This window comes from Castor canadensis, chromosome 7 (assembly GCF_047511655.1).
Source record: "Castor canadensis chromosome 7, mCasCan1.hap1v2, whole genome shotgun sequence".
NCBI classification, from domain to species: Eukaryota; Metazoa; Chordata; class Mammalia; order Rodentia; family Castoridae; genus Castor; species Castor canadensis.
In genome coordinates this window covers 31,318,328-31,344,207 of record NC_133392.1, presented here as the reverse complement: position 1 = coordinate 31,344,207, position 25,880 = coordinate 31,318,328, and the positions used below count along the sequence as shown (strand labels likewise).

The window sequence follows — 25,880 nt, the reverse complement described above, 5'->3', positions numbered from 1 at the left end:
CACAACACAAACCCACCGGCAACATGCTCAAAATCAATGTCGTCAATATCCAGAACGAGGATACTGAAAAAGCAAAACAAAACAAACCTATTCAAAGAGTAAATACTCAAAGCAACAGGGCACACTACAAGGTCAACAAATCCAAGACAAGTTCAAGTAGTGGGCGCCTTATAAACTGAAGAGCTGGCCATTATCCCAGGGGTTGCAAAAGTAAAATGCCTTCAGAGGACAGGTAATGGAAAGATCTATAAGATAATAGAGAATGGGCCTGTCAGAAGCAGGACACAGGTGCCCCAGGTAAAGGCATTCAAATCCAATTTTTAAAATTTTCAACTCCTGCTACATGATTCTTAAACAGAGAGTGTACCATCAGACAGAGAAGGAAACCAAATTCAATATGGGGTAGGGTGGTGAAAATCTGAAATGTAGCCAAGGAGGCCACGTGGAATGAAAGGCAGGACAGTGATCCAGGCTGTCATTATTTGGAAAGATGGTGGACACCTGGTTTATGTCTTCAAAGGCAATAGCAAAACAAAAGCTAAAAGAAAAACTAAGCTGTGATATGAGGAATTCAGATTACTCATACTGGTTTTTGACAAGAGTTACTATTGAGTTAGATTGCAAAATAATTGCATACATTCCCTTGGAGGGCTCTCAGTAAATGGAGCTTCCAAATGCTATAGGTGTGGCCTTATTGGAAGGCAAGGGAGTGAACCAAATGACCTCCCAAGGTCCTGATTTAAATATGTCTATACAGTCAACTCTTGGTTATCCGGCCCAAAGGAGAAGACAGTGACAAATCATCCTAAGCTGAAGATAATAAAAAGTTATATTTGCCTTTGGAATGTATTTTGGTACTTAAATTAGAACATGTCTTTCTGATGCTCTGAGAATTCAAAATGCTTCATAACAGCCGCAAAGAAACCCTGACCTAGAGCTGGGAGCCTGCCCAATTTTGCCATCATCCTGTCCTATGTTTAACTCTTACCCTTTGCTGGGGGTAAGCAACAAATACATCTTTCAGAATAACGCACAGCAGCAAACTTGACAGAGACGACCTGACACAACCCTTTCCTGGGAGAAGAGACGGGGGTCTGTCTGAACAGCTGAATTGGGAACAGGACCATTCAGAGTCCTCCAGGCCCCACAGTAAGCAGGGAGCTAGACAAGGTTCAGATATCTACTCTAAGCTGATGACAATACTACAAAGGACACAAAAACGAAATTCTTGAGTTCCTTAGAAGAGAAAAAGACATCATGGAAGAGGAAGATGAAATGCATGCCCAGGGCTCAGAAAAGAAGCTGCTGGAGCCCCCTGTATTTCAAAGGATGGGTGGGATGGAGACCCACACTTGAAGCCACATTTATACTAGGGCATGGGTAGCTGACCTCAGCAGTGGGCTTTTAGGGGCAGAAGCACAGCCTTTGACCTGGGAAGGACAAAGGAGACACTGAAAATTCTGCCAACAAACAGTTTTTCTTTTTCCCAAACACACCAGGTTAGGACCAGCCTGCAGATGGGACCTTCTCTGTTAGTTCTGTTCTTCACAGCTGAAAGATGAACCACAGGGAGGGTGGTGCAGCCCGTGACTACTGTGTCAGCATGCCTTGGAGAGAGATGCCCCAGGAAGGGGTGGAATGATGAGAAAAATAGTAAAAGGAAGCTGTGAAACATTCTTGCATCTTCCTTATGGGTGGGTGTGCTCTGCTCTTCGTGCCTTTCTCTGTCTCCCTCTGAAACCCTGGGAGAAAAGTGAGCAGCAGCAGAAGGAAACCAAAGGTCTCCTGAAGTGGCTGGGAGTGATGGGCCAGGCTGTGAGAACCAGGGAGGGCTGTTTGGTATGGGAGGAGTGCAAGCTACTGAAATCAGAGATGCCTTCTCTCTGGAGACAGTGAGAGACATTCCATATGCTGGACCTGGTAACTCCTTGTCCCAGAAGGAAAGGAAAAGAAGGTGAGGAGACTTCCTGTTCTCATCTCAGGTCTCATTTTTTCCCACTAATTTGTGGGAATACAAGATTATATCATCATCCAAGATGAAAGGAGAGCATGTTTGTAGTAGTAACCTGGGGGTGAGGGTGGGCGGGAGGAAGGAAGGAAAGTTGCCCTGATATTCTCTGTCTTCTGTCCCCAGGACCAGTGGAAGCTGGGGTCACTCAGCAGGAGGTAGAGCCAACCAGAACATCTCAGAAGTGCATCAAACTCCTTTAGCTAGAGACTCAGGCAGAGTGGCATGTGGTTCTGGGAGTTAGGATGGGCACAGGAGGGCTGCCCTCTGATTCCTGGAGGGACCGGGCAGTCACAGAGCGGAACACAGGCAAGCTGCTTGGCCCAAATCTGCTAGCTTGTCTCTGTGAAAAGGGTAGCTACTACTATTCCTAGCTCCCTTTTTTCCATCATATTCTGCTCTTTAGTTGTTCATTCCAAAAACCCAGAATTGAACTGTCCACTCTGCATATGGCTATTTAATTAAAATTAAAACAAATTAGCATTCAGCTCCTGGATTGCACTAGCCATGTCTCAAGTGCTTAAGAGCCACCTGTGGGCAACACCAACATAGAACATCTATGTCATCACAAAAAATTCTACTGGATGGCACACCAATAGAACCATTGATTTAGACTGAACTTCTAGAAGGCCTAGATCCTAGAACTTCTCTTTGCAGGGAAGAAGAAATGAATAATGAAAGAAGAAATGAACTTCATAAAGTATCTTGGCTATACATCATCTCTGACCTTTAGGGCTGCCCAGTGAAGTAGACAGGATAGATTTCAATATACCCATTTTTAAGATGAGGAAAGTGGGTTTATGAAGCTAATTCAGTTACACAACGTTTGCAACTATTGGGTTAGGTATGGTTAAAATTAAAATCAGTTCTTCCAGTTCCAAGGTCAATGCTTTTCACTGTTACATGCAACTGTTACAAATAATGTTACCTGCCAGGTACTTTGTTCTGTGCTACCATAAAAGCTCAGGCCTCCCAGAATGAGGTCGACAGGCCCCTGTAGTGTTTTTATTGATTGGCTGATTTTTGAAGTGATAACTAAACTTTGTACAGTGTAGTCTGGCAGCTCTAGAGTTAGGAAGCCTTGAGGTTCAAGTCCTGACTCATCCACTTGCTGCTTATTTAGTTGACAGAGAGCAAGCTGCTTACTGTCTCTAAGCCTCAATTTCCTTTTCTCTAAATGGGGATGTAGTGCTGTTCAGAGGATGCACGCAGAACAAGATGATGCATGTGAAATAAAATGGTGAACAGTGCCTGGCACATTTTAGTGTTCAGTGAATACTAATTATCAATGGTGATTGGCAGAAGTTACAATGCATTGTCACATGTAATAGCTTATTGAGGCTTCAGGACCACAAGTCATTACAGTGATCCCCTTTTTACAGATGGTGTATCTGAATCTCAATGATTAAGGGACTGACTCAAGGTCATATGACTAGAAAGTTGTACACCTAGGACATGATTTCAAACTATTTGAAGTCCAAAGTCTCAGATTTTCTTGTTATACAATGCTGTTTCTTAGGACACACGGGAGCAGGGGCACCAAGGTATGGCTAGAGGAGGGTTAGCTAAACCTTTGATTCCCATTGAACAGGGAATTAATGTTTTTTAGTCTTTTTTTTTCTCTTTTTTGGTGGTTCTGGGCTTTGTACTTGCTAGGCAGGCACTCTGCTGCTTGATTCATACCTCCAGCCCCAGCCCCTTTTGCTCTGATTATTTTGGAGATAGGGTGTTACTTTTTGCTAAGGAGACAGCTATCCTCCTAGTTTAAACTTCCCATGCTAAATGGGATGACAAGTGTGTGCCACCATGCCTGGCTTTTTTTCCATTGATATGGAGTCTTGCAAACATTTTTTGGCCGGGCTGGCCTGGATCTGCAATCCTCCCGGTCTCTGCAACCCTCCTGATCTGGGATGACTGGAGTGTGTCCCCTGCCCAACTATTGGTTGAGATTGGGGTCTCAGGTCAAAACTGGCTGTGAATCGTAATCTTCCTGATCTCACTTGGCTCCTTCTCGTGGTCTTACGTAAAGTGCTATGCAAGTCAGCACTGAGTATCCTCTTCTACCACGACTGACACGACTGCCACCGTTCAGCCCTGTAGAGATCCTACATCCCCACAGGGAAGGAAGTCAGACCTGCATGACCAAGGAGGCTTAAGTGTGACAAGAAGGCAGGGACTAGAAGCCCAGGAAAACCTGTGGAACAAATAGTCTTCCAAACTGCCCTCGATCCCAACTCCATTCAAAGGTCAAGACCATAGCATCCCAGAACCCCAGCTGAACCAGTTGGCTATGGCTAAGCTACAAAGGACCAAGACCTGTGAGTGAGAATGTCTGTTGCCCCAAGTCCCGAGATTTTTGCAGTTATTTGTTATATAAGCTTATCACAGCACAAACTGATTAATTTAGCTGTCAAACCCAGGGTGGAAGGCACTTACCCTGCCACCACGATCTCGAAGTCCCCATCATGGTCCACATCAGTCACTGCGACGCCATAGTTGAGCTGGGTAGGGTTGCTGTCATAGTCAGGTGGCAGAACTGAGTTGGTGACTGCAGTGAACATGGGTTCAGCCCTCTGGGACCCCTCTGTGGGGGACAGAAACCACAGCAGCAGCAGGAACAGTAACATCCTGAACACCTGAAACCCAAAGTTACAAACAGTACTGAAAGATCCTGGAGGCACTCAGCTGGAAAAATCCAGTCCCAGGTAGGTCCAGAAGTGCCTTTCTTCCCTGTTAGGGGGGCTTGGCAATTTCTGGACTGCTGTTTTTCCACAAGTCCTTCCCTGGCTACCCTCTTTAAAACTGCAACCTGCCTCTATCATAGTGGGTCACCCTTATCCCCTTCTGCTTTCTCTTTTACTATGGCACCCATCACTGAATAACATACAATATAATTTACTTATTCATTGGGCTATTTGCTGCCTGTCTTCCTCTGCTAGAATATAAGCTCCACTTGGACAATGATATTTGTCTGTTTGATTCACTGATATATACAAAGCCAAGAACAGGGTGCAAAATGGATACTCAGTACATATTTGTGGAAGGAAGGAAGGAATAAAAGAAAGAAGGAAGGAAGGAAGAAAGCTATATTTATTTATTTATCTTCCATACTCTGGGAGACAGACTGGGAGGATGGAGAAAATAACTGTATGGAAGTGGGGGAGAGACCCCCATGGTATACAGGTCTACAACAATAACAGAAGTATTGCCTCTGGGCTGTTCAAGATCTGTTATTTCCTCCTATTGCTATTCTATATGCCATATTGTATGTTATATAATATATATATAATATTATTATTACCCCAGAGGTAAGCTGGCAGGCTCTCCAAGCCAAGATCCCTCCCTACGGTAGCCAGCCATTGCCTCTAGAACCAAGAAGCAGTCAGTCAGGGGATGCATTCCAGCAAGGTCTGGCGAGCAGCACATCATTCACTCGGAGAAATTAAACCATTGCATGCGTGTTTTATTATAAATTAATTATGTATAATGCATTGTATAATTCATTATTATATCTCTAACATAACTCAGGGTGTTGCCAAGCAGCCTGGGTCATGGAAGCCAGTGGCACTCACCCAGGAGACAGATGAGAATGGCAAGGGGGTGGGAGGGCTCTGCCCCCTCTGAACAAGAGAAAAGGAAACACTTAGAACGCTGCAGTGGCACCACCCAGAGTCTGTCCTCAGGCCTAGAATCAGACCTCATGCGGCGTTCCAAAGGCCCTCTGGGACAAGGCCCACCAAACCTATGTGGGTCCAGTCCTGGCAGGCAAAGCACCACCTTCCTGCCTTCAGAAGGCAGCAAACCTCTTCCTGATGGGATTTCTGCTGCTGGCTTGTCAGTACATCTGGCAGCCGAGAGCAAGGCTGAGCAAGGTTGACGTCTTAATGAGGGAAGAAAGAGGAAGATCTGAAGACTGTCTCCCCATACGGAGACAAATGCTCCTTCCAGCAAATAAGCTTGCTCCAGGTCAAGGATCCAGAGACCAAAATAAGGCGGCCAGGCCCTGCCTTCAGGTCAAACAGGATCCAAAGCCTCCTTGATACCATGATAGAGAGGATGGAGAGATGTGGGGGTAGGGCTCCAACTGTAGGGCAGAAACTTCCTGGGGGAGTCTTCCTCAGAAGAAGGGTCTAGTAACATGTTCAAAGGATGCATGTTGGGAGTCATAGTACCAGAGTGAGGTCATCCCAAATTACAGTGACACCTGAATGAGACCACCTGTCAAATCATAAAAGGCCTCATGACCAGGTTCTGCAACTTAGCAAGAAGTTTGATTGGATAAAGGAAATTCATAATTGGATGAATGAGCAGCTGGAGTAGAAGGGGGAAGATAAAGAGTATTTAATAACCAGTGTAGAGATTCTGAAATAAATGTAGCATGGATCTAGAGGCCACTGGACTTTTTTCAGGGTGTCACCTCTATTGAAAGGACACCAATGAGCTTCAACTTGAAAGCCACATTGACAGTGGCTAGCAAGAGTGATCAGCTTACAATACCTCCAATGAGCATGGAAGAGAGAGGTGGTATTGGCCATGTCTTCTAGAAGCTAGTCATTTCCTTTCAGGCCTTGTACCTGCCACCAGGGACCAGGTCCTATTAGGGCCTGGTAGAAATTTTTTAATGAAGGCCACAAGGGACAAGAACCCTGATCCAGCCTCTTGATTTTTACCTTTTCTCTGAAAAGTAGAACTTTTAATTAAAGGAGTCATGAAAAAAGAGAAGTTACTCCATACTACCGTTTTCCAGATAAATAACCCACAGCAAGATGAAAAGAAATGATGTGTCTCTATTCTGCTTGGTGATCTTGACAAGTCACGACCTCTTTTGGGTCCCAGGTTTCCCTCCAAAAAGAAGGTTGGGAGGAGATTGCTAAGGGTCCTTTCTGGCTCTAAAATTCTACGATGGATTAAAGGAGTTTTTGAGAAGCAAACCTTCAGCAGTCTCCCCACCTGCCTCCACCAGCTTCTATAAACTTCAACCTGCATGGTTTTCCTTTCTGAGTGTATTAAACATATGTTGAACAAAACAGCTTTCCAGCAGTTTCCTGCAGTAGTTCCCTCATAAGGGCCACAACTGGAGAGAAAAAGGTCATCATTGGTGTAGATCTTAAATACTCCCAGCATGGATGGACCAGTAGATGCCACGCCCAGGGGGTGGGGCAGGGGAAAGGTGTCCTTTACATTTCATTCCAAAGGTATCCCATACACAACCACTGGGGCTGCTTAGGACCAGTTGAAAGCTAGAGGATAAGAGGTGGACTATCTTGATGATGGATTGAGAAGCATTTATGGTGAGGAAGCTTAGGAGAGGGGCTGGTCAGTCTCTATCCTCTCCTCTCAAGGCTTGGAGGACATCAGTGAAATGTTCTTGGCATGCAGAATCTTGGGCTCCATCCCAGACTCAATAGATCAGAACATGCACTTTCACAGGATTCCAGGGAACTAAACACACATCAAAATTTGACAAACATTGCTCCATCTTAATTGTACTTTGAAATCATTGAGGAGCTGCAAGAAACTTTCATGTTTGACAAAGATTTCTTAGATAAGACACCAAAAGTACAGGCAACAAAAGGAAAGCTAGACAAAATGGGCTATGTATACCAAAATTAAAACTTTCAGGCCGCATAGGACACTAACAAAAGGATGAAAAGGCAACCCACAGAATAGGAGAAAATGTTTGCAAGTCATACATCTGATAAGGTATTAATATCCAGAATATATCAATAAAGAACTCTTCCAACAACAACAACAAAAAAACCAAAATGATCTGATTCAAAATGGGCAAAGGACTTAGAAGACATATCTCCAAAGATATACAAATGGCCAAGAAGAACATGAAACATTACTAATTGTAGAGTAAATGCAAAGCAAAACCACAATGATATATCATTTCACATCCATTAGGATGGCTATAATGAAAACCCAGAAAATAACAAATGATGAGGATATGGGAAAAGTGGAATACTTGTGCATTGCTGGTAGGAATGTAAAATGGTGCAGTTGCTGTGGAAAACAGTAAGGTTGCTCCTCAAAAACTTGAAAATAGAATTACTATATGATTTGGCAATTCCATTTCTTAGTATATAACCCTAAAATTGAAAGAAGATATTTCAATGGGTATTTGCATACCCATGTTCATAGCAGCATTATTCAAAAGGTGGAAGCAACCCAAGTGTCCATGAATGAATGAATGGATAAGCAAAATAAATATATAATGGAGTATTATTCAGCCTTAAAAAGGAAAGAAATTCTAACACATACTGCAATGTGAATGAATCTTGAAGGCATGTTTCTAGATGAGGTAGGCTAAACATAGAAGGACCAACGTTGTTTGATTTCACTCATATGAGGTGCCTGGAGTAGTCAAATTCATAGATATAGTCAGGTGCAGTAGCTCATGCCTGTAATCCTAGCTACTTGGGAGGCAGAGATCAGAAGGATGACAGCCAGGCAAAAGCTCACCAGACCCCATCTCAATCAATAAAAGCTGGATGTGGCAGCATGCGCCTGTCATCCCAGTTATGCAGGAAGCATAAATAGGAGGATCAAGGTCCATGCTGGCCTTCATAAATATGAGACCCTGTTTGAGAAATACCTAAAGTAAAAAGGGCTGGGGCATGGCTCAAGTGGTAGAGCACCTGCCCAGCAAGTGCAAGGCCCTGTGTTCAAGCCCTAGTGAGGCCAAAAAAATTCATAAAGACAGAAAATAGAGTATGATTTCCAGGAGATAGGAAGAAAGGAGAATGGGGAGTTAGTGTTTTCTGTAGGAAGATGAAAAACGCTGGAGATGGACGTGGTAATGGTTGCACAACAACACGAATGGTCTTCATGCCACAAAACGGTACACTGAAATATGATTTAACGGTGAACTTTATGCTCTGTATCTTTTTAGCACAATTAAAAAATACTGTTGCCTGAGTCTCAACCCAAGATATTCTGTTTTAATTGGTCCAGGATGCAACCTTCACATTGTATTTTTTAAAATTTATGCACGATACAAAATTTGAGAAACACTGTTCTATACTAGTGTTTCACACTTTTCAAACTTTAACATGTCCGTAAATCGCCTGGTGGGTCTTGTTAAAATGCAGATTCTGACTCCACAACTCTGCCATAGAGCCCAAGATTCTTTATTTCTAAGAAGCTCCCAGGTGGCGTTGTAACGCTGGTCCATAAACCACACATCGAATAACAAGATTCTAACCACGACCTTCAGAGCCACGAGACCGGGCTGTATACCTCAGTGAAGGGTTGGGATTGGCTCAAGAACCTTCTGTGCCTCTAGATCTGAGAAGCTGAAATCAACCACAGGGCCATCCAGACCCTAAGGCTGCACAGGCCCAGTTCATTTCTAGACATTCCAAGTGCTTGTTGTCTTCAGCTCAAGGTCAAATTGCCACAATTGATAGGGAATAGCAGAGAGATTCAGACTGTAACTTTTGCCCAGAGTGAGAGGAGAGGAAGGGCTGGAACTGGAGGGCATCAGGTCAAGGAGACAAGTGAGAGAGAGATACCATCAAAGAGCAGAGCCCTGAGGAAATGGAACACGGGCAAGGATGTGCGGGCTAAGGTGAGACGCATGCCAACGCATTCCCAGAAACCATCGCAGGAGATGCTCTATTAATATTTGTTAAATGAAGGAAGGAAGGAAGGAAGGAACACGTACAAATCATAATCAGCAGAAACTGCTTGCAACTTGTCATAGGTGTCTGAAAACTGTTCTTTTTCTAAAACAATGCTTCTCAAACTGGAAAGTACTTGACAATCACCTGAGGATCTTCTTTCAAAGCAGATTCTGACTTAAGTGGTCTGCATGTCTAACAAGCTGACAGGTGAGGCCCAGGCCACTGGTCTACAGCACTCACTTCCAGCAGCCAGGCTCCAGACTAGCGGCTCCCCCCACCAGGTGCCCAACAGAATCACCTGGGAGCCCTGTGACATGTGCTGCTGCCAGGCTGGTGTGTGATTTGATTGGTCTGGATGCTGTATTGTGTTAGAAGCTGCACAGATGATATGAATGGACAGTCTGGCTGAAAACCACTGCCCCAAACTCATGGTCCCCCAATGGGACCTGCAATCTGATTTGAAGTGAAAAATGTTTCTGCTACCAAAATTCATCATCAGCTTGTTGAAGTACATGAAGAAAATCTATTTAGCTAGAGAGTGTCAACAGAGTGGGGGATATGAAATTTGGGAAGAAAGCAGGGCAGGCTGATACTGCCTGAAGCAGAAGGGCAGCAGGTACCCCCAAATGACCTCACATTTGATATGGCTCACTTGGGAAGCCTTCTGTCACACCACTGTGAACATCTGAATCCTTTGGGAGAACAGGTAGAGAAGTTAAAAATAGAATGAAAAAGTGGGTTGATAGGAGCATTATGTTTTCTTGAATGCTTGTGTATCAAACACCTACAAGGTGTGCTGGTACCAGCAGGAGTTGCACTGGAGTAGTATGCAGAGTACCAGAGCGTGTACAGCACTTACTGGTACACAGTACTAGTATTCTAGTACACAGTATGTAGTACTCTGTGTATGTAGTACATCTGCTAAAGATGCAGTGAGTTCCAGGAATGCAAAGATGAACAAAACCTGGTCCTTGTCCTCACAGAGCTCTGCCAACTAGCAATGGTATAGATGTGCCATCTATTGTAGGGGTCATGGAAGGCTCTCAGGGACAGAACAGCTCCAGTGAGAGGAGGCTAAACATCAAACACTGTGCTCAGACAGAGGGGTGCAGGGCCAGAGCACAAGGAACATGGGCTTTTCCTGCAAGGCAGATGTGGGGAAGGGGAAAACAAGTGTCATCATAAGGGCCAGAAATGTAGGGCTTATGTCTCAGGCTTTGGGAAGAAATGCTTCGTAATAACAATTTCTTTAAAATGCTCCATAAGCGAACTTTTTGAACAATCCTCAGCAAGACAGAAAGAGAGAGAGCCCAAAGCCTGGAGTCAGCGACCTGGATTTGTATCTCAAGCTCACCACAAACCAGCGAGTGACCCTGAGCAGTTCTCCCACCTTTCTGGTCTTGATGTCCTCAGCTGTAATGGGGAAGTGAGTCAGGGGTAGGCCTGGCAGGACAGGCAGAAGGCAGCCTGGGTGCCCGCTCTCCCACAGTGAGGAGTAGAGATCTCCAGACATTGCCTCCAGGTCACATGCAGTCAAACTCAGTTTTCTGTAGCCTCAGGACTTTCCTGAATTGGGTCTGAAAACTGGTATCCAAGCAACCTGGCTTCTCTGCCGTGGGGTCAGGCAGCTGTGGGAGAGGCTTCCAGGACAATTTCCAGGGCAAGCAGTTCTTTTGCAATTATCAAAAGAGCAAGGACACATCCCACACTCTCACAAAAGCAAGAGGCCAAATGTTGGGAACAAGCAGAGAATGCAGAACCTCTTCTGATACTTGTCAGAGAGCTGAGACATGAGGGAGAGAGGCAGTCACAGAAACAATCTGCCCTGCACAGGCTGGGCCACCAAAGAGCTCACAGAAAAGGACAACGATACTAGAGAAGAGCTGACCAAGGCTGCTTGGGCTCACTCACCCCACAGCAACACTTCCCACAGATCTGCCATGAACCTGGCCTTGTACTAGGCCCTGGGGTCATGGAGTGAATGTTCCTCAGCATTTGCAGGACAGGGTGAAGAGTGCTATGGAGGAGGGACCACAGAGAGACCTAAGATCCAGTGAGGGAGCTGGGTGGGCTTCCCAGAGGGTGTGTGCTGTGGCTGGGCTTTGAAAGATACTAAGAAGTTAGATGGACAAGGAGATGAGGAGGAGGAGGAAGGAAGAGCAATACAGATAGTGAACAGATGCCTGCAAATGTTGGCAGGCCCAGCTGTTAACCCTACCAGTCCTCCAGTCCTGCTGCCTGGGTCAGGAGTTGGGAGAGCTTTTACTCCCTACTCCTTGATTCTGTCTGGAAGACCTGCCATTAAACTAGAGCTGTGGTTCCCTACTTGAGACCCTGGGACTATTTGTCAATGTCTGAAGACATTTTTGTAGTCAAACCAGGGAAGTGGGGCTACTGGCACTCAGTGGATAGAAGTCAGAAATGCTGTTGGATAACCTACAATGTACTGGACAGTCCCCAGTATAAAGAACCATCCAGCCTCAAATGTCAATAGTGTCAAGATTGAGACACTACAGCAATGTTCCTGTTCTCCCATCCCCCATCACCCAGCAGACTGGCCAGTTTGAAAGAACCAGGTGTAGAGCACCCTCTCTGGACCTGATCTCTGCCTGCAAAGGTCACTCATCCTGGGCTGAGCTTGGCCAGGCAGGCCCAGCCCCTCTTCAACCATAGGGTGCCTTCAGGAGGCAAAGGCAGAGCACCAGCAAGCCCAATGGACCGCACTGAACAACTGCATCTGTGACACAGGTGCCATTTCATCTCCATCTAACTGAGCCCTGCCTGTCCTCTGCCATTGGTCGCGAATCTGAGTAGGAAAGTGGGGTGCTAGTCACAGGGTCCCTTCAAATCCAATATGTCTACTCAGGATAGAAACCTAGTAGCATACTTGTTTTTACTTCTTCATTCTTTATAACTACTGGGTCATGGAGTCAACTCTCCTTGGCAAATGTCAGGGCTGCCCAGATTTTCTACCAGGCTGAGGGGAATTTGTCTTCTTTATTCTTCACATGAACCAAAGCAGTACTCACCAACTCTTCCTTTCATCTCACCCACTTCCACGAGGCAGTCAGAGCTCCCTTTCTAGGTCTCAGAGCTGATCTTGAGGCTCTTCAGCCAAGTTTACAGAACCTGATACCATGCAGAAAGAATGGACAGAAAGAACTGGAGGCAATGGTTCACACCTATAATCCTGGATACTCAGGAGGTGGACATCAGGAGGATCACTGTCTGAGGCCAGCCTATGCAAAAAGTTAGCAAGACTCCATGTCAACAAAACAAGCCAGGAGTGGTGCTGTGTGTATCATCCCAGCTACATGAGAGGCCTAGGTAGGAGGATCAAGGTCCAAGGCTGGTCCCTGGCAAAAAGAAGACCCTGCAACCTAAAGCAAAAAGGACAAGAGGTGTGACTCAAGTGGTAGAGTGCTTGTCTAGAAAGTGTGACGCCCCAAGTTCAAATCCCAGTACCTGCGGTTTAAAAGAATGGAGAGTAGTAATAACAATAACACTTACCTACCACTGACTGTGCCAGACACTGTTCTAATCCTTCACATGAATGACTCATTTAATCCTCATAGAAAGGCTGGAAGAAACTGGAGGCCTTGTGGGACATGAGCCCAAGGGTGAAGGGAGGATGAGGCTAGAGCAGAATAGTAGAAAACTAACTGACTAAGTAGTAAAGCGCTTGCCTAGGCTAGCATGCAAGGCTGTAGGTTTGAGCCCCAGCACTGCAAATAAATAAATAAATAAATAAATAAATAAATAAAAGAAACAACACAGTATTGGTACTGAAGGCACAAGAGGGCTGGGCTACAAGCAGAGAGGACAGTTGGGAGGTGAATACCGTGGCCCTGGTGAGTGAAAAGGCTGGAGCTTCCACTCCTCACTCACTCACTCAGGACTGCCATGTATTTCTTCATGCTGGGTCCTGTGCTGGCCATTAGGAAAGCCCTGAGAATGAAAGAAAGCCCTTGTCCTATAGCACACACATTCTAAAACCTCAGTTCTGTTTCTCCAGCCTGTCCCATCTGGGTTCCCCTCATTGCCACCCTGGAAGAACTCTAGACTTCTACATTCATCCCCACCCCCCAGGAGGCACCATGCCTGTGCATCTTCCCCAACACAGAGAAAATACGTGTCTCTCTCCACTTCCCTCCACATGGAGCGTTCTCCAGACACTGCCTGTGGCAGTACCAGAGAAAAGACTTGGATGTTTTCCAGAAACAGGCAAAAGAAAGCCCAGGAGACCAGGCCAGGAGGTGCCTCAGAGAGCATCGGGCTAATGAAATGGTATTTCTAAAAGTGAGAGGATGCTTGGTGTCTCCTAGCCTTATGCACAAAGCCTAATAGGATCTTAGTAAGTATTTCAACTGCTTAGTCTTCTTGTTCTGTAAAATGGGAAGGCAGGCTTACTGGGCTGCTATGAGAACAAAATGAGATTAACACATGTTAACTTCTAAGCATAGCACTGGGTGCAGAGAACCCCCATACATGGTAGGTAATGCTACCAATAATCACACTGCTACTACTGGTAATAGATGTTTGCTGCCTGAATGAATGCATCTCAGGAGATGGAGCCAGCCACGCAGATGCCCCCTTCCAGGAGTAGCTGTCAGATGTTGAGTGGAATGCTCTGGTCTGTAGGATTGTGAGGAATAGGTTTGCTTCTCTTACTAATTTGTCTTGGGACCCCAGTGGAGTTCTTTGACTCCTTAAACACTGCTTTCTGAATGCAGAAGCCCTCAGTATACTTTGATACACACACTCATTCTTCAAACATGTAGAAGATGCCTATAGGACAGATGAGAAATGATGAGGTGGGCATGGTCTCTGACCCCAGTGAGCTGACAGTCTGCATAATACAGGGTTAAGTTCAGAGCAGCAGCAGGCATGAAGTCCAGATGTAGCCCACGGGAGGAAGGGATTAAATGGTGAGCTGAGTGGGAAGGGCAGGCAGGAAAGGCCCTCTGGAGCAGGTGAAGTGAGATTCCACATGGTGGAGACCTATGGGTCAAAGGCATGGATGTGAGGCAGTTTGCTGGAGAATGCAGTGTCTGGGACATGGGGGAGGGTGGTGGAGAAAGAGGGAAGGAGAGGGAGAAAGGTAGGGGCTGCAGTTGAGGTCTGTAGAGCCTGCAATGCCAGGTAAGGAGCCTGGAGTCACACCGTGGGGAGGTTTTGAAGTCAGGCTGAGACATGATCAGACTTGCATTTTCAAAAGGGCATTTTAGCTTTGGGGCAGCAGTGTGCAGGATGATCGGCTGTATTTCTGAACAGTGAGCAAGAGTGTCTCAGGGGAGAGTTGAACAGCCTGGGGTGGGGGAGGGACAGGCCACTTGATGACCTCCAAAGTTCTTTTCCAGAGTCTATGGGTCAGGTTTTTTCCGAAATCACTTAAAATGCATTACTGGACCTTGCTATTTAAAAGCATCCTCCCAGGAATGTTTTTGTGAAGCAATGATTCACTCCCTCATTTGTCTTCAGTGGAAATCCGAATTTTCACCTAGTTCATCTACTTAAAACAAGCTTCACTGCAGCTGCCTATGGCGAAGGTGGAGGGAAGGAGTTGGAAGAGTAAGAGGAACAGAAACTGAGCCTTCATCAAGGCTTGGAGTGCACCACTATTCCATGAGGCGGGCCTTGAACAAGATCCCACACCCTGCTGCTCAGCGGGGCCCTGGAAGTATACGTGGCTCTAATGCCAAGTGTTAGCTCTGGGAAGGAGCTAGAGGGGAAGCAGGCCTCACTGACCAAGGCCAGTTTGGGGATCCATCTTAAAATACCAAGGGCCACCTCTGTCCCAGAATAGCCACCTACATTCCCCAGTTCATGGTTCACTCACCTAGCACCTGTTGGGCTCTCCCACATGTCAAGTGCCATGCTAGGTGCTGAATCTATACCTGGGAAGAAATGACACAGAGCCTCCTGGCACACCATTGCCAAGGTAGTCTCTCTCCTTCTTAAGAACTCTTACTTTATTTCCCCACTTGAAAAGGCCTCTTTGGAGACTCATAGCTTCTTAGATGAGGGGTACATGGTTATGATGTCAAACAGAGGCTGTCCTTAGAGACCAAAGTGAAAGGGCAGCAGACTTCACATGCAGAAGGAGCCTGTGGAGATTGAAGGGCCTGTCACCCAGCCTCTCTGGTTATGGAGACTGACCTCTAGAGGCCAAGGGATCTACCTCAGGGCCTGCAGGCATTTAAATCAGGGCTCTAAGCAGTAAATCCTGCGCCCCCTCCCCAACACACACACACAGAGGGTAGGAAGGAGTGCCCCAAGCAACTCCCTACCTCCAATCCTGAGCATAAATTAAAGGACAAGCCCAGGGTTGAGCCTTATGCAAAAAGCCCCAATTGAGACTGTTTCCATCAATGCTATTGCAGCTGCCCATCCAGGATGGAAATGTGGGCTTCCAGGCCTGTTCCCTTCCTGAGAGCCTGGCAGGATTTGCAAGACATGATGGTTCCTTTAAGACAGAGGCTCAGAGACCAAGCCAGAAATGTGGCTCTCTGAGTAGAGTGGAGGCTGGTGTAAGGGAGAGAAGAGGTCCTGGCAGTCCCTCCTCTGGTCACCAGGACAGTCCCTGAGCTCAGTAGTCGTTCTGTGACCCTGTCAGTATACTTGTCAGGTGCAAACAAAGATAAGAGTAACTGGAAACAACAGCGAGGGTCATTTTATACTCTCTGCACTCTCGAGTCTTCTGTGGCTAATTAAAGTAATATGTCAAAATGTCCCTTGGAAGAGATCTTTAAGAATATGTCTGTTAAGTAAACAAGGTTTTACTAATTAACGCCACGCCTTCCCATCCCTCACTCAAGTTTCCTGTAGAACTTCCCTGTGCCCAGAGGCCCTGCCGAGCAGGAAAGGGTGCCAGGGAAGTCACTGTCTCTCCTTCCTGGAGGGAGTGGAGACAAATCCAGTCACTTGTCATTTGTGGAGCTATCAGTTTCTCCTCTGGATGTTGATCAGATTTCCTGGGCTGGAACCAACTCACAGGGCCAGTGTACTGGAATTTTTCCAAGAAGTAAGCGTTTTGCTCCTTATGAAGTTCACATGATTTCTTTCAAGGAAAAATTTTTTCTATTTTTTTAGGTGTCTAGGGTTTTTGAAGGGCAAATCTTTGGACTTTTCTCTAACAGGAAGGATTATGATATATTTATCTTTGTTAAGACCACCCCCCCACTACCACACACATGCACACAGAAGCACAGGGGAATGATTTGTCTAACATTATACAGTGAGTCAGTGGCACAGCCAGAAATAGAACTTTACAAACTCCCAAGTTCGTAATAATAGCAATATTAATAATAATCTCCTTATAATTTTCTAAGTGTTTTCACACTCACATTTATCCTTCACAAAAACTTCGGGGGAGTCTGGGTAAGTCAGTCTCAGAAGAACAGACGTGAGCTCCATTCCAGCTCTGCTACTTACTTGCTGTGTGACCCTGGCTGGTTCCCTGTCTTCTTTGGATTTCCATGTCCTCAACTGCAAAACAGAACTGGAGGAGAATGCTTACAAATATCTTCCACTTGTAGCGTGCTGGGATTCTGTTGTAAAACTTCAGTTCAGGGGCTCTCAATGGCAATTACTGACATTTGAGGTCATATATATCTATGCATAATTGGTGGTACCGGGGACTGAACTCAGGGCCTTGTGCTTGCTAGGCAAGCACTCTACCACTTGAGCCACACTCTCAGTCCTTAGTTTGTTTTTCAGATAAGGGTCTCATGATTTGGCTCAGATTCAGCCAGGAATTTTCCTACCTCTGCCTCCCTAGCAGCTGGAATTACAGGTGTGAAGCACCACACCCAGTACTAGGTAACTGTGTAGGGGCTTCCCTGTACATTGTAGGATGTTTATCTGCATCACCAGCTTCTTCTCACTAGATGCCCGTAGCACCCCTCACTCCTGTTGTGGCAATAGAAATTGTCTCTAAATATTGCCAACTGTCTGGGGATGGGGGTTAAGTAGCCCAAGAACTTCAATAAGGTCAAGATTATGCATGGCTCAGTGGAAAAAAGGTTTTCCTGTCCCCTGCTTTCCCCTCTCTCCTTCACACCTTTCTGCACACTTTCTAAACCCAATCTTTCAGTCATTTACTACCTTTCATTATTTAAATGCCCTAAGTGGTCCAGGGTATGTTCGGTGTGATAATGAACCAATTGACTCCATACTTTCTCCTAAGCAGAGTTCACAGGTTTATGTCCCCTAAGCAACCAGCCAGTCTCTCCAGCAATCCCGAGCAGAGTTTGGGCTGGCCTGAAAGCCAATCTGCAGCCTGCAGGAGGCTTGGTGAACACGGATTTGTCAGCACTCTTAAATCACTGGACTCTGAGGAAGGCTTCTCCCAGAAGAAAGATCCTTCCTTAGGAATCAATAGCTCAGGGCCCTCCATCACATTCAGAATTATCCCGGGACCTGTAAAATTCCTTTTCCCTAAGCATGGCAGAATCCCAAAGTGAAAACCCTGAGATGGGGGAGAGAAGAAGGAAAGGAGGGAGCCCTGCCAAGAAGGTTTTGTCCATCAGCCCAGATGTGGCTATGAGTAAAAACTGATGCAGAAACCTGGACACTTGGCCTTGCTTGCAGGATAAAAAGACCCTGTATTGTTCCCAGTGATCCAGGGAATATCCCCTTCCAACTGCATACCTCCCTCCATCTTTGCTATCCTACACTCATTATGGTTCACCAGTTTTGTCACTTATCAGAGGGGAAACTGAGGCACACAATGGTCAAATGATTTGTCCAAGGTCTCTAAGCCAGATTCTGTACTGCTGTGCTTAGCAGTACAATGAGAGAGGGTAAGGGTCAGTCATCTATTAGGGATCAACATCGTGTTTTCTCAGTGTATAGGCCACTTGCCAAACTCTACTCCTCCCCCACTAAACAAACACAAGACAGTTTGTCAGCTTCCTATACCATATGTAGTTATACTCCTCTGGCTTCCAGAGCCAGACAAAGCCTTGAGATCACTGGGCCATTTCTCTAGCTAAAGCAGGGGACTGACACGGATGTCAAGCACAGTTCTTAGAAACCCACTTGAAAGGGACTATTGTTCTCTGGTGGCCCACATTACCCTCACCTCCCTCCTCTCCTATAGATGAAGACCCTCCTTGTCTATGAGACTAACCTCCAGCATCTTCCTGGCAATAAGCATCCCTTGGGTGAACATTAGGGACAGAAAAGGCTTCTGACTCTCAGAACTCAGCACTGGTTTCCTCATACAGATAGACTGCCATGTCTGCTGGGGCTCTGAGGAAGTGCATACAGCATGAAAAGAAATGAGGTGGGAAAGGAAAACAGAGGGGGCAGCCATGGGTCAGTTACAATCCTGCTTCCCATGGCCTTGCTCAGATATCAACAGTCAGACTCACAGAACAGAAAAAAGGGCAACAAAAATGGGAGTGTCTTCCAGGGTCACACAAGAAGCCTGAACAGGAGGATTTTGCAAAAATAGAACATTTTAGCACTCTGACCTTGAGCTGGGAGCAGCAAGGATGGGGAAATTGGCAAATACTCTAGAAACTCTCCAATCCATCCAGAACTGTTTGAGAGGTCCCGTCAACAGGGGTGTGACTATAAGACAGAGAGACCCCACTTAGCAAAGGAAAGGAAGAACTCCAGGCCTGGGTTCCAAGACCATATGGCAAAGGCCTGGGCACTTCTGATTCCAGTGCATGGAGAGAATCTAGAGTTGCATGATTCTTGCCAAAAGACCACTTGGAGCAATGAGACAAAACAGTGGAGGAAAGAGTAATTAGGAATTTCCATGACTTGTATACATACACTATAAGAATTATATCTGCTCCTCAGTCTGCATACAGATTCAAATGATTTTTCTCCAAATTTACTGAAGTTATTTACCGAAGTCTGGTCAGTCAGTAATTACCAGTGCCTACTGAATAGAGAACATATGTCCATCTTCACAGCACAGAGGAGGCAGGTCACTGAAGTGGAAAGAGCTCTGAATAGAGAACTGGGAATCCTAGGACTTAGTGCCATCTCTTCCACCAAACGGCCGTGTGACCTTGGTCAAGATACTTCCTTTACCAGGCTTCAGTGTTATCATCTGTTAATGAAATGTACATGTGAATGTTGGGAATGGAGGGAGGTTGGATTAGATGCTCCCCAAGACTCATTTCTTCTAGTTAAAATGTTCTTGGGTTCTATGAGCCCTTAAACAGTTCAAAAGAACACACCAGCACCAAGCACAAAGCAATGATCTCAGACAGTGGGTGGGGCTATGTACCAGCTCTGTCTCCTTGGAATGCAGTGCCTCCCTTGCCCATTGCACCTGAGGCCACAGGAATCACCTAAAGTCCAGAAAGCATGTGATAGAAGGGCTCCAATGACAATGGTGATGGCTGGAAGCTGTGACCTGAGCTGGCTTAAAGTGTTAAGTTACTACGTATGGGCAGTGAAGGGCAAGAAGTGAGAAAGTCAGTAGCCCTGAGCTAGGTGCTTTTGGTGCCCCCTACTGGACACCAAGGAACTCGCTCCACTGTTAATCTCCCACCAACTCTGCAGGGAGCAATGACACTTGAGAACCAACTCACAAGCTGTTTAACAGAACTACTTCCCTGGTTAGTAGTCCATTCTTTCTATAAGAATCTGTGTTTCACTTCTAGAATTACACAGGCCATTGGTCCACACATTCACAGGGACACCCTGTATAACCACTGGGGCACCTTAACCAAACATTCAAGTGCCAAAAAATAGACATCAGGGTTCAGAACACCAGGTGCAGCCCAGATGGAGAAGAGGAAAGAAAGAGCAACAAGCAGGTATTTCACTGCACAAATTCCCAGTGGAGAAAAGGTCTTGGGAAATGTAGCAGAAAAATGCTGACTGCAGGCAGAGGACAGAGCTGGGGTTTGGGGTATGGATTGATAGCTCTATAAAAGGTCTCCAGGCTAAGGCAAGTATCCTAGAAGTTTAAACACACCCTCCATGTGCATGGACTGAGCATCTGCAGAGCAGGTGACCACCACACACCTTTTGACCTTCTCCAGAGTCCCTTATTACCAAGTGGAAACTGGAATGTTCTAATTGTGGTCCCATAAGCCAGCACCAAGACTCTAAACCCCCTTCATTGCCTCCTAAATTGACTTTAGGACCTGCTGCCAGAATGATGTCCTTAACCAAGTCAGAAAGAAAGACAATGCTTCCTCAAGAACCATATTGGAACACCTGCCATATTCCCACTTTTCCATTCTTCCCTTTTCTTCCCCATGGCTGAGAATGAGGCACAGTGCAACTATCTGTCTGAATTAGCCTTAATTCAGTCTTGGGGTATTTCCTGCCTCAAGTTATCAGGGTACCAAATCTCCCATGCTAGCTTTTCTTTTCCTGTATGGTTCTTCTGACTCAAGACAGCAACACAGAGCTGTTCCCTTCCAGGACCCTCTTGCCTTCTTCTCCACCTGGCTTCACTTGGGAAGTCCTGCACCCAACCCAGAAGGTACCTCAAGTGAGACTCAAGAATGTGTCCTGCTTGGCGAACTGAAGCACTTCTTGGGATGCAGAGAAGCCACGGTAGGTGAACCCACCACCAGCAGCAAGGATACACATCAGTCATTCACGGAGGAAGCCCCCACCCCCACCCCATAGGGATGCTCCCATACAAGCTGGGATGACTTTGGATTCTTGAGTTGGTTTCTGCAGAAGCGGGACTAACCAGGGCTCCCAACTACTGTACTGCAAAGAATCGCGCTGCATTGCTGGGCATGCCCCCAAGCCCGGCCTGCAGCCCCACCAAAACCTCTACGTGCTTCCAGGGGGAACAGGGGAGATCCCCGGTTCCCCTGGAATGTCCGAAGCAGACTTGCCTTAGACAGCCTGAAGGCGAGACCACACCTCGGTCTAGCAAAAGGCGGCTGGCAGCTACATCGCGCGCGAGGCTGGCTCCGGAGCTCTCTGCCAACCAGCGCTGTGCAGGGAAGAGACCTGACTTCCCCAGGGAAGGAGGCTGACAGTCCCCCCCCCCCCCCGAGGCTCGTCTCCAGCCTGGAAGCACAGGCACTGGGCTTTCCTGGCCCTAAGCTGATCCCACCTGGCTGGGTGACTCCCTGATACCCCTGCACAGTCTTCCTCACCTACTCCACTTTCTCCCAACCCCTGTGCCCCCTCCCCAAACACCTGACCTCCAGTGCGCCCCCCAACATCTTCTCTGCCTGCTGCGGGCTGTCATCCCCACACCTCGGCTCCCACCTCTCCGCCACCTCCAGCCCTGCGCCCGCCTCGCCCCCAGTCCGCAAGGGAGGCTCTGCGCGCCAATCCAGTCCAGCGCCTCTTGGCAAGTTGGAAGCAAAGCCACCGCCTTCGCGGTCGCGGTCTTCCCAGGTTCCCAGGGGCATCCCCACCACCCCCGAGGGCGGATGGGAAGGGGTGCACAGGGCTGGAGAAACTTTCTCTGCCTGAGGTGGTGGGGGCTCCGGGAGCTGGTACTCACGCCGGGGTCAGCGCTCCGAGCCATCCTTCAGCTCTCTCAGCCCCACCGCCTGGGGGCGTCAGAGCGCGGGCGCTCGCTGCCGCCGCTGCCGCCGCTGCCGCCTCTGCCGCCGCCGCCGCCGCCGCCGCCTTGCAGCTCCCAGCCCCGGTCCCGGGCTGGCCTCGAGCCTCCCGCCCCGACGCCGCGCGCTCGCTTTATACAACTCCACTCGAGCGCGCCCGGGCTTATGTAAAGGCTGGCGGAGGCCCGCAGCCAATGGCGCGGCAGCTGGAGCCGGGGCCCAGGGTGGGGGGCGCCCGTGTGGCCAATCGCGGCCCGGGCAGCCGGGTGGGGGAAGGGGCGCCTCCCCGCGCTGATTTAGGAGCAGAGATTGCGGTGGCAGCAGCCGGCAGCCAGGCTAGCCCGGCGCGGCGCGGCGGGCGCTGGGGTGGGCGGCGGCGCAGGCGGTGGCGAGGGCGAGCGCCCACAGCGCTCCGCCGCGCCCCGCCACTGCGTCGCGTAACCTTCAGGAGGCAACGGGGCCTGGCGAGATGGGGGGTGGGGGGAGAGGGCGTCTGGCGGGGCGTTGGGGCCAGGGCCGGCGGGAAGCAGATGTCCCTCGGGAGGAAGCGCCGAGAAGGAATGCAAAGGGGGAGGGGAGGGCGGCGAGCCCCAGGACCCCGCAGCCACCCTGCGCGCAGGGCCGAGGGTGGCGGCTGGAGCGGCGGCGCTGCCTTCTCCCCCCCCCGCCCAGATAGCGATCTGGCGTAGCCGGGCCGGAGCTGCTGCGCGAGCCGCACTGATGGCGAGATTTTGCGCTGCGGAGCGAGCGCCAAGCCGATCTTTATCCAGCGTGGGGACGTGTCCGAGTGCTTCCCGGGGACTGCTCTGTATGGGGAGCAGAGCTTCACGACGGCCTCAGCGGGCGGGGAGCGGGCGAGCACAGTTCCGAGATCAGGCTCGGCGTCCAGGCGGCTGCGGGGCAGTGGATGAGCCCCCACCCCCGCACCCCCGCTGGCAGGTCCCCACTCCACCTCACCCCACCTAACCCCACTCTGGCAGTTACGGGCTGAGCCTGGTCTACCTGCTCTGACCCTCTGTGTCCTACCAGCCTCCCTCACTGCTTTGCTCACAGGGACTGCTAACCCCAGCCCTCTGCGGACGGTGGGATGGCTTCCTGCCTTTCTGGAGGTGGGGGTTAAGATCAACAGGAACGGCTTGGTCAGCGCACCCAAATGCCCGTGTCCAGGCCGGGAAACAGGCCTAGGTAGACAATACTCTGAAAATAAGTCCCTTATTTTGCATCTGGAATAGAATCTGGCACGTAGTAGGTGTTCAGTAGACATTTATTGAACTGTGCCTTGAGCCTCCTTGAGGCTCAGGTTTCAAGTCTTTAGAAGAGAAAGACCTAGGAATGTGCCATCAGAGGGAGAATGAGCAAGGACTCTTCTCATCTACTGAGGCTTTTGTGACTGTCACCCACTGGCCTGGCTTCTGGGCACTTGACACTTAAAATGACTTCAGTGACTTTTTAATGAAAGACCCTGCTGGCCAGCCCCTGGACCACCCTGTAATCCCCAAATACTGAACCTGTGTTCAGGTCTCTGTAACCTTTCCTCTCAAAAGTAACAGTTAAGCATTGACACACCTTCTAGCTTTTTGGGCTAGACAACAAGCTCATATTCTTAACCTTTGAAGGGTTGTGGATGCCTTTGAGAGTATGGAAAGAGTTACTGAATCCTTTTCCTACAAAAATACACAAACACATTTACACACACACCTGAGTATAATTTTAGAATAATCAGGAACCCTGAGTCTTTTGGGGCTCTGCCCAACATCAACCTGTCTCTTCAGTGGTCTAGGCCAGTGGTTTAATAGTCACCCTCCTTTGGGAGATCACAGATCCTTTTGAACCTGCAAATCTGATGAATGTTCTGGTCTGTTTCTCAGAAACAAGCTCCCTTACATACACACATGGTGAAGTGCAGTTTTGGGAGGGAGCTCATGGAACTTAAGACCTTTCACCAAGCAGCAAGTACACTCTGTCTCAAGGGCACATCTGATCCCAGCTCTCTCCAGAAGGAGAGCAGTTGGCTCTACACCCTGCTGGATGCCACTGCCCTGTTCTGAGAGCATCTGTATTTAGGTGCCATGTTGGCACTGGAGAGACTGTCTCCACACTCATCCTCTGCATCTTGGTCCCTGACACCTCCTTAGTGTGGAAATAAGTTGTAGGTTGTCAGATTCTGTCTGATCCATGAGCTTTCCTTAGCCAGAAACTCCAACTCAGGGAGACAGCAAGTGACTGGTAATTAACCAGTTTCACTCAATCCCAGGCATCTGAGCACACCTTTCTTGGTTTTGTTCTCACCTCTCTCTCTGCCTGGGAAGCTGTGAGGAGCAGCCCCAGCTGTGGGGCTTCACCTCACCTAAACCTGACAGATTTAGTAACCAGTGTAGTAATTACCAACATTAGCTATCCAGATGTGAATAGTTTCTCTGCACAAAACAGCTCTGTAATGATCCCACACTTTTCTTCAGCTAGTTAGGTAAGGACACAACAGGTCAGAGGTGCTGGGAAGGACAGAGAAGTAGGAAATGACAGAGATGTTCTATCCAGAAAATTCTTCAGGGAATGCAGTCCAGCTCCAGAACTTGAACTTAAAAGGACAGAGCCCAATCATCCAGACAGTTCTGGCCCTATAATTTCTAACTCCTCTAGTGTTGTTTCTGTCTATTCTGAAGTCCTTGAAGCCAGGGGTGTTTTAGAATTCAGAAAGGAACCAAACATGTTAAACCATCCCATGAGATCTGGAGCAGCATCTCAAAATCGGACACATTCATATTTCTGCAGTGAAATGTAGAAATGTTTACACTGAGTGTGAGGATAAAGTGGCTTCACATCAATTTAGGCCAGGTTTTGTCACCAGATGAGTTTTGGCACCAAACTAGCAGAAAGAAAACCAAAACAAAATATTTTGACATTCAGAGATTTGGGGGTTTGGGATTGCAGATAAGAGATTGTGGAATGATATTTTAGGTTTAGTTGTCCTAAAGGAAATGAATGTTTTGTGAGAGTTTGGAGAAGGAGCAATAACAGAAGAGTTTAAGGGGTGTGAGGAAGTAACCCTTTCTCAAATCTAACTGTATCATCCTCTGGAAGTCTACATACACTGTTGACATGAGTGCCCTGGGGGGTTTCAGGCACACTTGTGTCAAGAGAGGGCTGCAGGTGGCAGATGTACATAATGGGATTTGTGGGGGAGGCAAGAAGGGGTGAAGATGGACAGAGCCTCTTTGAAAGAAGCCACAGACGCTGGGTGACAGTTCCTTCTAGAAGTCTGGCTGTGGCAGATGCAGAAAGGAGTCTTCCAGGTGACCAGTTAGGTCAGAAGAGCTGGAAATGGGAGTATAGCTATAAGTAAACTCTTCCAGGCAGGGCACAGACCACAAAAGGAGGATTTTGTGGAGTTCTGGGACAGCTGGGTAGCAAGGTGGAGCCCCTCAGGGCTGAGGGAACTCAGAGGATGATGCAGGAGAGGTCTGCTCATTGAGTTAATCTATGCCAAGAGGGCCTGGGGCCCAGCACTCACCTGCCTATGTTTGGAATGTTCTTTGGGGTTTCTCCACACTGTAGTAGGGTGACTCTGCAATCCGGGGACTGGCTGAGAGTGTGATATGTGGAGGAAGATGGGAAAAGGCAAAGCCCTGGACAAGCCCTGACTACATAACTCTCTGTTCTTGCCTGACATGCTCACCTAACAATGCCCTCCATGGCAAGGGGGCTCCCTGAAGCCCAAGGGTCAACAGC

General features: G+C 47.8%; 1 protein-coding gene across 3 annotated transcripts in view; it reads right to left on the bottom strand.

The window, feature by feature from the left end:
* The window catches only part of Crtac1 (cartilage acidic protein 1), a 131,478-nt gene extending 109,268 nt beyond the window's left edge, over positions 1–22,210 (bottom strand). For 2 of the 3 annotated variants that reach the window (XM_074078574.1, XM_074078576.1), the window contains exons 1-2: positions 22,091–22,210; positions 4,445–4,644 (exon numbers count right to left, since the gene is read on the bottom strand). In XM_074078574.1, coding sequence (XP_073934675.1) covers positions 4,445–4,644; positions 22,091–22,114 — 224 coding nt within the window. In that variant the 5' untranslated portion in view covers positions 22,115–22,210. Of the gene's footprint in view, positions 1–4,444; positions 4,645–12,665; positions 12,767–22,090 lie in introns of those variants that run through there. The other variant, XM_074078575.1, reaches the window with a different exon arrangement.
* Positions 22,211–25,880: the final 3,670 nt, after the last annotated feature.